General features: G+C 38.4%; 1 protein-coding gene across 1 annotated transcript; it reads left to right on the plus strand.

Moving 5' to 3' along the window:
- Positions 1 to 318: 318 nt before the first annotated feature.
- On the plus strand, positions 319 to 11,491 carry LOC120284087. The gene is made up of 4 exons (XM_039290898.1): positions 319 to 682; positions 8,492 to 8,634; positions 10,774 to 11,166; positions 11,372 to 11,491. Exons 1-4 carry the CDS (start codon positions 319 to 321, stop codon positions 11,489 to 11,491), a joined length of 1,020 nt encoding a protein of 339 aa, XP_039146832.1.
- The last annotated feature ends 5,356 nt before the right edge of the window (positions 11,492 to 16,847 follow it).

A 16,847-nucleotide genomic window follows, 5' to 3' on the forward strand; every position in this document is an offset into this window, starting at 1 on the left:
CCAGATTGGAATGAACCCTTTGAGCTCATGTGCGATGCAAGTGATTATGCCGTTGGAGCAGTGTTGGGTTAGAGGCAAGATAAATAGTTTCAACCAATTTATTATGCTAGCAAGACTCTCACGAGTGCTCAAGAAAATTATACAACTACAAAAAAAAGAATTGTTAGCAGTGGGTTTTGCTTTTGATATATTCGGGCCATACCTCATTTTATCGAGGGTTACTATATTTACCGATCATTCGGCACTCCGCTATCTCATGAACAAAGCAGATGCTAAGCCGAGATTAATTTGTTGATCTTATTATTGCAAGAGTTCGATATGGAGATAAAAGATAAAAGAGGAACTAAAAATGTGGTTGCGGACCATTTGTCTCGATTGGAGCAGTGTGGAGGTCAAGAGCCAGCAAGTAAGGAAATTAACGATTTCTTTCTGGAGGAGCATTTGTACGCAGTTCAAAGTTCAGAATCAAAGGACACTCCATGGTTCACAGATTTTGCAAATTACTTATCGGGGATAGTGCTCAAGCAGGGTTTAACCTTCCAGCAAAAGAAGAAGTTCTTCAGCGATTTGAAGAATTACTTTTGGGAGGATCCATATTTGTTCCACATCTGTGCAGACATGTGGTTAGAAGATGTGTATCAAGGGAAGAAGGTTACGACATCCTTGCACATTGTCATTCCGGGCCAGTTAGGAGACATTATGCTTCAAGTAGAACTGTTGAAAATTTTTTGGGCACCGGATTCAATTGGCCGACTTTATTTCAGGATGCACATCAGTTTGTTCTTCGATACGACAGTTGTTAGAGAGCCAAAAATTTATCGCGACGGGATGAAATGCCTCAGAATCTAATGCAATTTTGTGAGGTGTTTGATGTGTGGGTTATTGATAAGTGCATGTGTATTAGTAATAAGAAGTATTATTTTCTTATGATGAGCATTACTTTTATCAGATTTTAGTGCTAATATATGTGTATTCATGTTACTTGTGTGCATATAGGGTTGTGAAGCCAAATGTAGAGATAGGAAGCAAAGTAGATTGAGATTGCACTTTGTTGATGGAATCTTGGAGTGAACAAACGTGAACACACAAGTTTTACTCGAAGATACGTGAATGTGTGCCAACTTCCATACGTTCAAGCAATTACATGGTTTGGTGGGGCACAAAGGGAATTACATTTGTGTATTCTGACTTGTGCAATGATAGCAAGATCTTCGTCAATGTTATCCCTTATTGAAGAAGCGACGTAATCTATGGTATAGACGTGTGCCCGTTTATATTGCCTCAATGAAAGTGTGGATTCGAGAGTGTTTTTGGCAGAGTACTATAGCAGGTCACCGTAGGAATTTACTATACACAGGCCGTTGAAAAACCAAGTTCTGCAGATTCACACGGGCGTGTGGAAATTCCACACGCCCATGTGGATTCCCGATTTCAGCCCTATATAAAGCCGCAATTCAGCTCAATTTCAGAATCCGCTTTTCCATTTTTTCTCCATCTTTTCCCCAAGTTTGGAGAGGCCTACAGTTAAGGTTTAAAGGGACTTTGGCAAGGTTTTTGGAGTAGTTCTACGGCCGTTGACACCGTGTTCCTTTGGAAGAGAGTTATTGGGGGAGCTTTCGTCGGCACCGATCTGGCCAGGTGTGCCCTAGGCTTGACAAGGGAACCTTTGAAGAGGACGAGGCTACTCCACAAGACCATCGACATGAATACCGAGGGAGTTTTACTTATGGATTGCATGTTTTTACTTTCGATTTCATTATTAATTATATCTTGCTACATGGAGAGCTAAACCCCTAGTGGGTACTTGGACTTGTAAACCCTAGGATGTTATTATTTCATTAACCTTTTATTATGCCTTCTTTAATTGATGTATTTAATTGAGTTCCAATCTTGAATGCTTGTTGAATGATTTCTCCGTTAGAGTGACACTAGGGTTGAGAGTCTACATTGGTAGTCCTTGTGAGTGAGTGACACACAATGAGGGTTAGGCAAAGCAAGATTGGAGAGGGACGAGAGGGTGAGTCGAGAGGTTGTGGAGTGTCCCATTTTCCCTTCATTGTGATAAATTCTACCTCCGTGTTCCAAGAGTTCTTTGCGGTCACAATAAAATGAAGTGCTAAGAGAGGAACTCCGCTAGGGCTTAGTTGCGTGAGCAACAGAGTGAAGCATTGAAGTAATCCTTAGTGTTTAGGGATCTTTCTCCTGGACCAAAGGGTTAGAACTATATTAGGGAATAGGGTTTATCACTTGGAATCCCTAGAACTTCTTGCAACTATACGCAGTGTGAGGTGTTGAGACTGATTGATTTCTCCACCGGGGCATAGTGTAAAGTTAGTCATGGTTGACCTTAGGTTTGGGACCTTGTATTTTAGGATTTCCATGACTCATTAATCATCAGTTAGGAGACATAATAGTTGGTCTTGCATGTGAAGCAATAATCCTAAGGGGAAGCAATGTACCCCACTTTCTATCGATTGTTTTTCCTCTCATTTTATTGCACCTCTCTTTCTTATTTTCTTTAGCTCTTTTCATATTGATTTTGTTCACACCACTATCGATTCATCTTCATTTTTGTTAAGTAACAATCTTTGTGTTTCTGATCACTATTCCCTGTGGATTTGACTACCCACTCACCGGGGTATTATTACTTTGACAATTCCATGCACTTGCGGGTCACACGCAAGGGGTGTGTCAGGATGTAGACTAAAATGAAACCCATATACCATGAAACACAACTATATAACCCAATGGTCAATAAAGACAAGCACATTAATGAGATTCTCTGAGTGAACCCCTATGCTATATTCTATTTCTTAGTTTTTAATTTTACCTCAAAATAGAATCAAGAGTGTAGATAATTAAGTCATTATTAACAATCCAAATTAACAAATGGAACACAACAAATTATTATGAATTAACATCTTCTCTTGAGTTATTGTTTGGGTAAGATAATCAATGTCATTCCCACACAAAACATTATAACAGTAACCTATAGTGGAATTAATGATGAATTATCATGAAGAGGCTTTCCTAGTTGATAAAAGCATTTGCGGTGCCATTTGTTAGGAGTTTTGTAACCTTCCCTACCAAATTAGAACTACCGCCATATGGAACAACTAATTTTACTATTTCAGGTACATTAATTAATTTTGGTCTGCTGGGGACCACAAACAACAATGCAGACAACTCCTTTGTCAGCACAAGTTCAAAACCAACAATGCAACCTCATTCAAGAACCGAAATTAATACATGCGAATAATGTTTCCTTTAACAACTAATTTTCAATTGGATAGTGCACAACATTCAACACTACATAAAAGCACAATATTAATTGGAACACCATTCATGTTCCAAGTGAAAACCTAAACTTCATGTGTAAACCCTAACTTCACATCAAATTTGCACTGCAATATAAAAAAAAACAATGCAACAATAATTTAAGATGGTTAGAGTTTCGAAAGATGAACTTACAAGACTCCGGTGCTTCTTTCCTAACCAAGCGTACCTCCTAGTTCATGGCCATCAAACCTGACTATCTTTGCTCGCTCCCTCTCACCAGAAAATGCAAACTTTGGCGTTTTATCCCCATTTGCAGTATCTCTTTAGAGTGGAGAAGATCCCTAGAAATGCAACTTTTCCCTTAAAAAGAGTGATGTTGATCTGGACAAATGCAAGTAACTTAGCAGGTTTCACATGACGTGAATCCTTTTCAACATACCAGCTAGGCTAAATGACGTGTCATCTAGGCACTGAGTAGATTTCTCCGATGGCCAAGTCAGCAAACGGGGTCAGAATCCCCCGAGTGACATCCCTATGATATCAAATTAAAGGTAAGTGACCATTTTGATTTAAATTAAAGTTTAGTCACCAAATTAATAATAGTCCATAGTTTAGTGGCCAAGTAAGAAAATTACCTAATTAAAATAAGAGTATGAATAGCTATTTTAGTTATTTAGTTTGAATAGCTATTTTATAGAAATATCTGGAATGATGTGATACAGAATTAATTATGCATTATAAAAAATTAATATGATAATGTTAATTATACATTATAATATTATTTATATTTACCTCTTTGAAAAACTAAAATTGAATAATTTATCCACAATGTTTAAAAATATTCACTAAAATAAATTGTGGCAAATAATAAATGTGTCATAAAAACATAATATTTTGTTACATTGTAAAGATATTGTGAATGATATACTGGTCAATTAATTGTGATATTATAAGAATTTAATTTGGGACATAATCTTTAATAGCTATATATGTTACAAGATATTTAATATTCACTAAAAGAATGTGGCAGAAAAAAAAATTGCTTTGACATTATATAAATATCTGGAATGATGTGATAGAGAATTAATTATGCATTAAAAAATTAATTTATGATATTTTTTAAAAATTATAAATATCATTAAATATGAAATATTTATTAAAAAATATTGTGACAAATGACAAATGCGTCACAAAAGTATAATTTGGCACAAAAATATAATTATTTCTAACATTGTAAATTATCAAAAATAATATGATAGTTAGTTACTTGTGATATTATTAAAAAATTAATTTGTGACATTTTTTTAATAATTTTATATGTCACAATTTCTTATATTGAGTAAAAGAAATGGTGACGAATAACCAACGCACTATAAAAGCATAATAGTTTATAATGTTATAAAATTATCACAAATGACATGATGCTCAATTAATCATGACATTATAACAAATTAATTTGTGACATATTTTTAACCAATATATGGTCACACAATATTTATCTTATTGTGATTTTTATACTTTCGTCATATATAACTGAATGACAAATGCGTACTTAATGACGAAAATTATTCAGGTTAGTGATGAATTTTCATCATTACTAACATAAACTTTCTTCACCAACTACTATACCTCTTAAGAATATATAGTGAAGTTTAAAAAGCTTTTATGACGTTATCCTAATATAATATGTGACATACTTGTGTCACTATTATGTGACGACAAAAGGAATGTCCCAAATTTTTAAAATTTTATCTTATGTTTAGTGACATATTGTATATGACATACTACAATTTTTTCATCTAGAAGTCATTCTTGTGCGACGAACATATAACCATAATTGTCAATAATTGACAAAGTTGTAGTGCATGGATCTCTTGTTTCTTGTAATTGGATTGAATTTTGTATGAAACTTGTATCTATGAGTGACCAGATACCTTCTTGATGCTTGGACTTGATGAATCTTGGTTGTAATATGATTTCTTGAATTCTTTTCTACTGATCTAATTTTTATTGATATTAAGATTCAATTGTGATAATACTTAAACATGAATTTAATTATCTAGAGCCCGAATTTGTTAGTATAGGTTAAGTCAGCGAGAGCCCTAGCCTATGATTGATCACATAGTTAGTGGGAGCCCAAGTGTGTGAATGATCTCCCACAATTGAAAGAGTTTGAATTCATTTCTCATAGTTTGAATTCTTTTCTGATAGTTAGAATGATAAAAAATCTCCGAGCTAGGGTGACTTAGTGTTGAGGATCACGAAATCAAAATGCATTCGTTGGGAGAATGTGCAAAATACCTACTCCACGATGTTTAGGAGCTAGTCACTTAGAGATAAGGGCTAGTTTATGTAAGGAACCTCCACGGTCCAATGATCATGACAAATTAGGGTCAAAATATTTAAAAACAGAAGCCTATACTCTAAATAACCAAGGGAATTCTTATTTGAGCACTAATGAGTGCATTTCGTATCATGTTTTATGCACCCCAAATTATACTTATGCTCATATCTTAGCATTTTTTGTATACATTTGGTGCTATTCTTGGTATGTTGTGTTCATGGTGTAGGATTTTAGGGTTCAAAGAAAATAGGAGTGAAATCGGAGAAAAAAATCAACCAAAGAACACAATTTAATAAGTTTCCAAGACAAGCAAGGCCAGAGCATGGTAATGCTCTTTGGCCGTGATTATTGCTCTCACCAAGAAGCTTGAGTAGCTAGCCAGCATGGGGTGTCTCCAAGGAGAGCACAGGTGAAGCACGAGCGTGCTCCCTCCTTGTGATTATCACTGGATTGAAGCGCTTATTTCTCTTAGGGAAAGCACGGTTTGTGTGTTCTGTTCACAGGCGTGCATTAGCAAAGCATGGGCAAAGCACGACCGTGCTCTCTCGGTGATTTTCTTTAGATGATACTTGGCCAATTCTCTAAAGAATCACAAAGAAAACACGGCTTGAGCATGACTGGGCTCAGACCGTGTTGAGCTCGAAAAGTCCTTTTTATCTCCAAGATCTAGGTTTTGAAAAGGGGAAGCTGGTCAAGGGTTTCTTCTCCAACTTTTGGGTGATCGTCAAGAACAATGATGAGCCTTCACCATGCAGTGTAAGTAGATAAAGGTTGAGTTGGAGGCACTTAAGAAGTGGAGTTGGCTCATTCCATGATCCTTTTGAAGCACAACTGAAGAGATTTTGTAAAAGGGGAGAGTCATGATTTTTCACCTTAGTGCATTTATTTCTTTCTCTCAGTTGTATGAATTAATGAGGGGCTAACTGTTTCACGATGCCTTGGGATACTAAACTATGTTGCTTAGTGTACTTTGATTTACTTGCTTTTAATGTTCATGGAGTTCTATTACGTTCTTGTGTTAATCCATGTGTTGTATAACATGGCGTTCTTGATTTGCGTAGTTCCTTTGTAAAACTTGACGTGTGTTGATTATCATGATTGTGATTACCTTGTGTAGTTGGAAAACTCAGCGTGTTTGAGACCCGTAGTTACAATAGCAAAACTTGGCGTATCTGAGAGCTGTAGATATGACATTGCTTTTGAGCATCCAAAAGAACCTTAGAATGTACCTAATAGACATTAGAAACAAGTCATTACACTAAAGCATATAGGGATTGCCCCAGGGCATTGCTCTCTTGTTGTTAAAACTCAATCCTAGTCTGCCTGTTACTTTCATCTCCTTTTCCTTTATTTGTTTAGTTAATCAATTTATCAACCATCTTTTGATTGACTAGAGATTAGAAGATCAATTAATACTAGAAGTCTAGTCCCTGTGGTTTGACAACCCTACCCGTCACAGGGTATCATTTTATTACTTGTTACGATACATACACTTGCGGAGAGTGCATCAAGTTTTGGCACTGTTGCCGGGACTGGCAACTTTTAAGAAAATTAGGATTCTAGTGATCTAGTCTTTGTTTATATTGTTCATAGTTGTGAATACTTTTCTTCATTATTTTACCATTTGTTCTTACTTTTCTTATTTTATTTCTTACTGTTGATCTTATCTTGTTTTTTTTATTCTATCTTGTGAAGGAACATTTGTATGACCCGAGGGAGCCCTTCATCCCTATTGGCAAACCCTTATCTAGAAATTGAGAGAAGTCTTCAAAGAAGATTAAGGCAAGTCAATTTAAGAGAAACTGGGTCTATAGAAGTGAGTATAGAGGTAAATCTAGAGGAAGAGATGGCTAGAAATCAACAATAGAGTATTTCATATTATACCCGACCAAACTTGGAAGGAGCCAGATCTAGCATCATACGTCCTCCTGTAGTGGCGAATAATTTTGAATTGAAGCCCAATTTTATCCAGATGATGCAGTAGATGTGCCAATTTGATGGGCTTCAAGATGAGGATCCGTATGAACACTTGAAGAATTTTTTGGAAATTTGCGATACTTTAAAGGTGAATAATGTATTTGAGGATGCTATTCGTCTTTGACTCTTCCAATTTTTGTGAAAGGAAGGGCCAAACAGTGGGTAAGTTCCTTGTCTCATGGGTCTATTACTTCATGGAAGCAATTGGCCGAGAGTTTTCTTACAAGATATTTTCCTCCAGCAAAGATCACCAAGTTGAGGAGTGATATCTCCTCCTTCCAACAAATGGAGTCTGAATGCTTGTATGCCACTTGGGAGAGACACAAGGATATGTTGAGAAAATGCCCACAACACAGAATTGTGGAGTGGATGCAAATCCAAATCTTTTATAATGGGCTAAATAGTGCCACTAAGCAAATGCTTGATGCAGCTTCAGGATGATCTTTGTGGAGTAAACAACTGAGTGCAGCATATAGTTTGATTGATAAAATGGTAAACAATGGTCATTGGAGTTCTAAGAGGAACAAATCGGTCAAAGCGGCCGGGATTTATCAAGCGGATGTCATTACAACTTTGGTTGCGCAGGTAGAGGCAATCTCAAGCCTCAAGGTCACATTGTGAGAACTGGGTGCCGGGCATACTGAACAAGTTGACTTTGTTGGGTAGAATAGTCAATACCAAAATAACTCATACAGTAACACATACATTGTAGGATAGAGGAATCATCCGAATTTTTTTATTGGAGCCAATAGGGGCAAGGACAACTGACACAGCAACAACCTAGGCCTTCACAACAGTATGCTCAACCATCTCCTCCTCTGCTAGGGCCTTCTATTGAACTCACGGCTCTTTTGACATGGTACATAAAAGATAATGAAACTCATCTTTCAGGGCATGAGGAAATGATGAGGAACACTAATGCCATTGTGAGGAACTTGGAGCATCATATAGCTCAGATGTCAAAGATAATAGAGGAAAGACTTCCAGATTCCCTCCCTAGTAACACCGAGATCAATCCCAAGGAATCCTTAAAGGTCATTACTTTGAGAAGTGGTAAGGAACCCCCAGGTCCTAATGATAAGTGCTTGTGTATAAGTATTACTACGTATACTTTTCTTACATTGAGCATCACTTTTATCAGATTCTATGGCTCATTTGTGTGTATTTGTGTTCTTTAGTGCATTTAGGGTTGTGGAGACAAGTTTGGAAGAAAGGAAGCAAAAATTGATCATGGATGCAATTGTTGAGGAAACTCTTGGACCGAACAAAGATCAAGGCATAAGTTTTGCTCATAGAGGTGTGGGTGTGTGCCAACCTCCAAAATGTTCAAGTGAATACGCAAGGTGGAGGGGCACAAAGGCAGTTACACTCATATGTTCTAACTTGTGCAACATTGTCAAGAGCTTCGTCAATGTGTTTGAAAGCAAAACACGACATGATCTACCGCATGGTTGTGTGCCCAACTTGGCAGCCTCGATGAAGAAAATGAATTTGGGACTACTTTGGCAAAAGTACTATAGCAAATCACTATAGTATACTTTCTGTAGCAATTATTGTTCACAGCGCATAGGAAAAACACAGCCTCGAAATCCACACGCCCGTGTGAAATTTCCACAGGGCGTGTGGATACACGATTTTAGCCCTATAAATACCGCTTTCAGAGTTTAATTTGGGGATCTTATTCCTATCTTTTGCCTACCTTTTGGGTAGAGCACGGCTAGGATTTGGAGAGGTTTTTGCTGGGATTTAGAAGCGGTTCTACGGCGTTCAACATCGATTTCCTTTGGAGGAGAGCTATTGGGGGAGCTTTCGTCAGCATTGATTCGGCGAGATGTGCTCTAGTCTTGACAAAGGAGTCTTTGGAGAATACTAGGCAGCTCTTGAAGACCATCGACACGGATGACAAGGGGATTATCTCTATGGATTGCTTTCACTTATTTTTGATTTCATTTTTGACATTTTATTGCTCCATGGAGAGCTACACCCCTAGTGGATGCTTGGACTTGTAAACACTAGGATGATTTTGTTTCATTGACTTCTTTTATGCTTCTTTAATTGATGTTTTAATTGAATTTAAATCTTGCATGATTATTGTTGTGATTTTCCCTTAGAGTGACACTAGGGTTGAGAATCCATCTAGGTAATCTATTGGAGGGGTGATAACTTCATTAGGGTTAGACTTAGCGAGATTGAAGAGGGTTGAGAGGGTGAGTCGAGAGGTAGAGTAATGTCCCCTTTACCCTCTGACATTATTTATTCTACCTCCATGTTTCAAGAGTTCTTTGTGATCATAATAGAGTGATATGCTAAGAGACCTTCTCCACTAGGGCTTAGTTGCATGAGTGATAGAGTGAAGTGTTGAGTTATCCTTAGTGCTAGAGCTTAATTGTGATTAGGGATCTTTTGCCTGGACGAAAGGGTTAGATCTAGGTTAGGGAATAGGGTTTATCACTTAGAATCCCTAGAGCTTCAAGCAGTCCCACATAGTGTGACGTGTTGAGAGTGTCCATTTTCGCTGGGGTATAGTGTAGAGGCTAGTCACGGTTGACCTTAGGTTTAGGACCGTGTGTCTTTGGATCTCCATGACTCATTAAACTTTAATTAGGAGATATAATATTAGTCTTGCACTTGAAACATTAGTCCTAGGTTGAACAATGTCCGGGTACCCCATTTTACCATTGATTGTTCTATCTGATTACTCTTGCTTGTTCTCTTTTCTCTTTTACTTTTCTTTGCATTAACAACTTGAATCAATATCACAAATTAGTTGTCACTCTAGCTAGATAGCAATACTTCATGTTTCTGAGCATCTATTCCCTGTGGATTCGATTACCCACTCACCGGGGTATTTTATTACTTCGACGACCCGTGCACTTGAGGTACACACACTCAAAAGGGTGTGTCATCTACAGAGAAAGAGCCTGAGATTAAAATTGTTGAACTTCAGTCAAGACCAAGGTAATCAGTAATGATAACTTTGAAGCTCTGACTGATAATGAGGAAAGAGACAAGGAACAAGGAAGAACTAAATTACCCAAGTATCAACCCAAACTTCCTTACTCAGTGAAAATGAAAAAAGATCAACAAGAAGAGTAGTTCAAAATTTTTTTTGATGTGTTTTAGACCTAACACATAGATGTTCCATTTTTTGAAGCCCTTGTACAAATGCCTAGCTCTATGCAAAGTTTCTGAAAGAACTAATCACTAACAAGAGGAAACTGGATGAATTGTCTTCAGAGACACTTAGTGAAGAATATTCGGCATTAATTACCAACAAGCTCCCCAAGAAGGAGAAGGATCTTGGGGGATTTGTTATTTTTTACATTATTGGAGGACTTATAAATGAGAAAGCTTTAGCCAACCTTGGGGCAAGTATTAATTTGACACCCTACAGAATCTTCGAGAAACTCATTTTAGGAGAACCAAAGCCCACCACAATTACTTTGCAACTTGTAGATAGGTCCATTCGGCAACCAAGAGGTATTATTGAAGACGTGTTCGTGAAGGTGGACAAGTTCATCTTTCCGGTGGACATTGTAATCCTTGATGTGGATGATAAGGTGGAAGTACCTCTCATCTTTTGAAGACCATTCTTAGCAACTTTAAAAGCCCTAATTGGTGTGAAGGATGGTCAAATGGTATTGCGAGTGGGAGAGAAAGAACGAACTTTGAGACTCTATGAGACACTCCATGGACTTTGATGATACATATTATTATGTGGATGTTGTTGATAATTTTGTCTCTGAGTATGTCCATGACACATTCATAAAGGGCAAACATTCAAAGATATTAGAAGATGAATCCCTTGAAGCTGATGCACCAGATGATTTGGTGGATGAAGTATACTGCCAAGAACTTGTGGTTGCTAGAGTGCCTTTGATCCAGGAATAACTCAAGAAAAAAATTTCCCGTGCCAAGAGATGGTGGAAACAAGTAATCCCAAAAAAGAGAAAGCTACCTATCCCACCACCAAACTCAACATAATCTAAATTCTGGACTTTTAGTGAGATAAATTTAATTAGCACCTTATTACCATATTCTTGCAACTGTATTTCAGGTGGTAAGGAGAGGTCTTGCTTTCATGAACCTCCTTGATCGAGGGAAATAAGTATGTCAAGCTAGTGATGTTAAACATGCACTTCTTACGAGGCAACCCAATATTTCACATTTTTAGTCTTGTTGTTTTGTTTGTTTTCGTGGTTTTACTTGCTATTTTAGTTGTTGGTTGCGCATGTTCTTGCAATTTCTTTTGAATCTCTATTGTTGGATTTGGTGTTTCTTTGGTCAGTGATTCTTTTGTTAGCAAATGCTCGAGAGCATTGAGTTTTATTGTGGAAAATAGAGAAGGACTGAGTGCTGGGATGTTTTAGGCTGAGCATGGGTAGAGCATGCCCATGCCCAAGCTGTGATTTTCTCTGTTTTCAGATTTCTGAAGCATTCTGGAGAGCACGGGGCAAACACGCTCGTGCTCGCCACTGAGCATGGTTTTTAGGCCCCTTTAATGACCGTCCTCCACTTTCTAAATTTTGGGTATTTTTACTAAGAGAAGCAGGGATAGGAAGCACAGGGGATGCATGACCATGTTTCCTCATTCAGTTTGCCCTATTTTGTGTATGCGCCAAGCACGGCCATGCTTTTGGCCTGCTCAAGCATGACTATTCGGCTTCTCCGCTTTTCCCTTCAAAGGCCAGTCACTGTCATTCATTTTTGTTCGCCATTCACTCATGTTTCATGTCCTCCTTGGATTTTTTTGATTTCCTTGACAGTTTTGCTACCTATTTTCCATTTCCTCATTGATCTTCTCCTCGCTCATTTCTTCTGTACCTCAACTCTGGTAAGCCCCAAGTTTTGGTTTTTATGATTTATGTTTTTAAGATCATGCTCCATGCGCTTTGAATTGCTTTATGTCCATTATTTTATTAAGTTCAAATTTTTACTATTATTCAATGGCACTTTGTGAGCATGTTAGATCTGTAGGGTTTTCGGGGAAGAGATTTCCCTTGAAGCATGGTCAGGTTTTTCTTTGATCACGACCATGCTCCTATTGTTTGCCAGTGCTCGTAAAGGGGAAGCACGCCCTTGTTACATTGCTAAACACAACCGTGCTTCCTATTTAGCACAACTGTGCTTTCACTAAATTTCAAAATTTGGACTAACTTGAGTGGTTTTCTCTTTTTGACAATTGACACATCCGTATATGCGTGTAAACCGCAGGTGCACGAGTGTCGAAGTAATAATCCCAGATGAGTGGGTATCATATCCACAGAGAGTAGTGAATAAAGACACTTAAGTTGTTTCTTGACTAATGTGGAAGATGAATAGTGATAAGTGTGATAAAATATGAAATAACAAAAATAAAAGCAATAAGATAGAGAGCACAAGTAAAGGAGAAGGTAAGGCAATTGATAAAGATGGGGTACCCGGATATTGATATGCCTAGGACAATCATTTCAAGTGCAAGAACCCTCTATTATACTTCCTAATTGATACAACAATGAGTCGTGCAAATCCTTAATTACATGATACCAAATCTAAGGTCAACCATGCCTAACTCTATACATGTCCCGGAGGAGAAATTGAATAACCTCTCAACCTCGCACTCGCATAGAATTGTAATGAGCTCTAGGGATTCCAAGTGATAAACCCTATTCCTATGTATAGACCTAGCCCTTTGGTCCAGGTGGAAGGTCCCTAACCATAATTAAGCCCTAGGTGCTGAAATCACTTCAACGCTTCACTCCGTTGCACTCACAACTAAGCCCAGCAGAAGGTCATCCCTTAGCCCATTCACTCTACTATGGCCGCAAAGAACTCTTGGAATGTGGAGGTAGGATAGATCACATCGGAGGGGAAAGGGGACGCTCCCCTATCTCTCGACTCACCCTCTCAACCCTCTCCAATCTAGCTTTGTCTAACTCTCATGGTGTGTCACTTACTCACAAGAGTTACCAACAAGAACTCTCAACCCTAGTGTCACTCTAGGGGAGTATTCATACAATCAAGTCTCCAAGATTGGAACTCACAATAAACATCAATTAATTGAAAGCATAATAAAGAGATCCAATGAAATGAATACATCCTATGGTTCACAAATACCCAAGTATCCACTAGGGGTTTAGCTCTCCATGGAGCTAGATACAATCAATGAAATCGAATATAAAAACAAAGCATCCATAGAAAACCCCCTCGTTAGTTGTGGCGATGGTCTTATGGAGAGTCCTCTACTCATTGCAAGGGTCCCTTTGTCAAGCCTAGTATACATCTCACCGGATCGGTGCTGACGAAAGCTTTCCTACTAACCTTCTTCCAAACGGCGAGCGATGTCGGAGCCGTAGAACCTCTCCAAAGCCCTAGCCAATACCTCTCAAAACCCTAGCCGCCACCCTCTATCAAGTTGGGGAAAAGATGGAGAAAAGAATCCTGAAATCGGGGCTGAAATCGGCTTTTAAAGTGCTGGATTCAGGAATCCACACACCCATGTGGGCGCCCCTGTGGATTTTTCACACGGGCATGTGGAATTTCCACACGCTCATGTGGATTCTCTGTTTTCCAGTTTTCTCGGCCGGCTGTAAATAGTGCTACTGCGGTATTTTTGCTACAGTGTTTTCTATAATACCCTGCTACAGTATTGGCCTGAAATACTCTAGAATCCATACTTTCATCGAGGTAATGCAAACGAGCACACATTTACGTCGTGGATCGCCTTTCTTCTTTAATAACGGATATGTCGGTGGGGATCTTGTTCTATATGCACAAGTCGAAATACTTGAATGTGACTGCCCTTATGCCCCTCCAAATAGTTGTGCTAACTCGAGTACGAAGAGGTTGGCACACATTCCTGCATCTGGAACTCGACCTATGTCTTCGCGTTTGAACCTTAGCAAGATTTCCTCCAAATTAGTGCATTACGACCCACATTGTCTTCTTTCTCTCATAATCGGCCTCACAACCCTACCTGTATGAAAGTAACATAAATACACCGATATTAGCGTTAAAACCCGAGAAAAGTAATGCTCAACACAAGGAAAGAACACTTCGTATTCTTATCACACAAGCACTTGTCAATAATACCGAGGAAGCATACAGCAATTGTACCCTCTTCCAAGAGACCCAGACGTGAGGAGACTGGCCCCGACATAGATTTGACACCTGTATTCCATACGCAGGTGCATCAGGAGTGATACACATGTCTTTCTTGTGACCAATTAGTGAGTCAAGAGAGATAGATTGGGCAATGTTGCGAGAGGTTGCACTAGAGGAGGAGGTACAACAAATGCTTGGAGCCTGCTCTTCCTCATCACCGACACCACTTACGTGCAGATGGAACTTGAAGTGTTGGCTACTTTTTAGCTGTCCAATGGGACCATGAGCTTTCACCGCACCAACACCATCTAGTTTTAGGTGTTCGGTGCTTTACACAAGATGAGCTTAATCGAGTTCTCCATTCAGCTAGGACTATATGATGTGGAGTTCATTTGAAATCCTACATATGATTCCTTACTAGTATCCCAACCGAGTAGAGAGTCTCAGGAGAATGTGTGGCAAAGACTCAACACTTGTCCCACTTACGACTCTTGTTGGGCTAAGGCCATATCCTATTTACTCGCATTTCTCTAGGGATCAAGTGTCACATTTGCTGACCTGCCTTTATCACTTCTGCCACTGAGCCTAACTTACCTACTGCTCCTGTTGCTTATCAGAAGTTACCCCTGACACCATGCACCTCCTTCAGCCACGCTGAACATGTCACTTGTTCTACATCAGCATTTAGGTAGCTACAAAGGAGCTTCATCCGAACTGCTAAGCACCTTAGTGTCCGCCTATCGCCAAAGCTAGTTTTCCCTATGTGACCTTCTTGCCATATGAGGGTGGACACCGTTGACCTGAGTGTGGCCGGTGCTTATTCTTCTTCTTCTTCTTCTGCTAGAGATTCTTTCACTAATAGCATGCCATTTTGTTTTGTGTAGCTATTATCATTGTTGTTTTTATTTTGTTCGGACTTGTATTTTATTTATTCTATTTTGGTCTTGTATTTGGTTTAGTTAGCAATTGGAGCCCCTGCTAAACTGACATTTTAGTTTGTTTACTTTATGCATTTTCTTGTTGTATTTCTAGTTCTTTTATGTTTATTTCAAGATTTGAGCTTCACTTGCGTGCGTCTTATCTCATCTCTGGGATAGTGTGGTTGAATGGATGTTGGAACACACGTTGAGAGTGGCAACATCATTCTCCGTGTTTAAGAATGTTCAATGAACCCTCCTTTCTTTGTAGTTATCAATTAATCATTTATGTTGCATATTTTTGTACATTAAGGACAATGTACCGTTCAAGTGTGGGGAAGGGTTTTGCTTTTATTCCTTTTGTGATGATTGCATAGATGATGATGATCTAAGATTGTTTTTTATAGAAATTCTTAAGCATAGGGTGACACGTGTGAGTTAGTTATTTATTTCTAGCTAAATTATAGACTCATTCTTACTTTGAAAACCTAGGTCCTGTCATATCATGCTAAGTGTGGAGCCACATGTATTTAGGATGAAAATCTTTTATTAAAACCTTAGCTTTCTTGTTTATGACTCCTGTTTAAAAAAAATGAGAAGTCAGATCCTGTTTTGGATGCCCTAGTAGTTAATAGTATTTATTTTGTAAAAAAGATGGTACAAAGAGCTATCACCTAAGAAGAGTGAAAGCCGCTATTAAGTAGTCAAATTTTGAGCATTACAAGTGTACATTTTATAACCTACAGAGACAGAAGGCTACCTCTAGGGTGTATGAAGCTACTACCCACTTAGTCTAGTCAAATTAATGTCCAGTTTTGTAGGTTGATTCCTGAAGAGCATGGGGTACTCAATTTAGGGTTTGCACTCAATTTGAGTATTCTTAATTCTTGTTCTAATCTCAGTTGGTCCCTCTACATTTAGAAATTTTCTATTCTCTTGAGATTGGAAGTTATGCACTCATCTTTCCTTTTGTTGAGCGGTATGAGATTGCTTGAGGACAAGCAATGATTCATGTGTGGGGTATTGATGAGTGCATTTTGTATCATGCTTTATGCATCACCAAATTATACTTTTGCTCATGTTTTAGCACCTTTTGTATACATATGATGCTATTCTAGGTATGTTTTGTTTATGGTGCAGGATTTTAGGGTTCAAAGCAAATAGGAGTGAAATCAGAGAAAAAAATCAACTAAAGAACACAATTTTCTAAGTGTCCAAGCTAAGCACGGCTAGAGCATGGTCGTGCT

Source organism: Dioscorea cayenensis, chromosome 19 (assembly GCF_009730915.1).
Source record: "Dioscorea cayenensis subsp. rotundata cultivar TDr96_F1 chromosome 19, TDr96_F1_v2_PseudoChromosome.rev07_lg8_w22 25.fasta, whole genome shotgun sequence".
In the NCBI taxonomy this organism is placed as follows: Eukaryota; Viridiplantae; Streptophyta; class Magnoliopsida; order Dioscoreales; family Dioscoreaceae; genus Dioscorea; species Dioscorea cayenensis.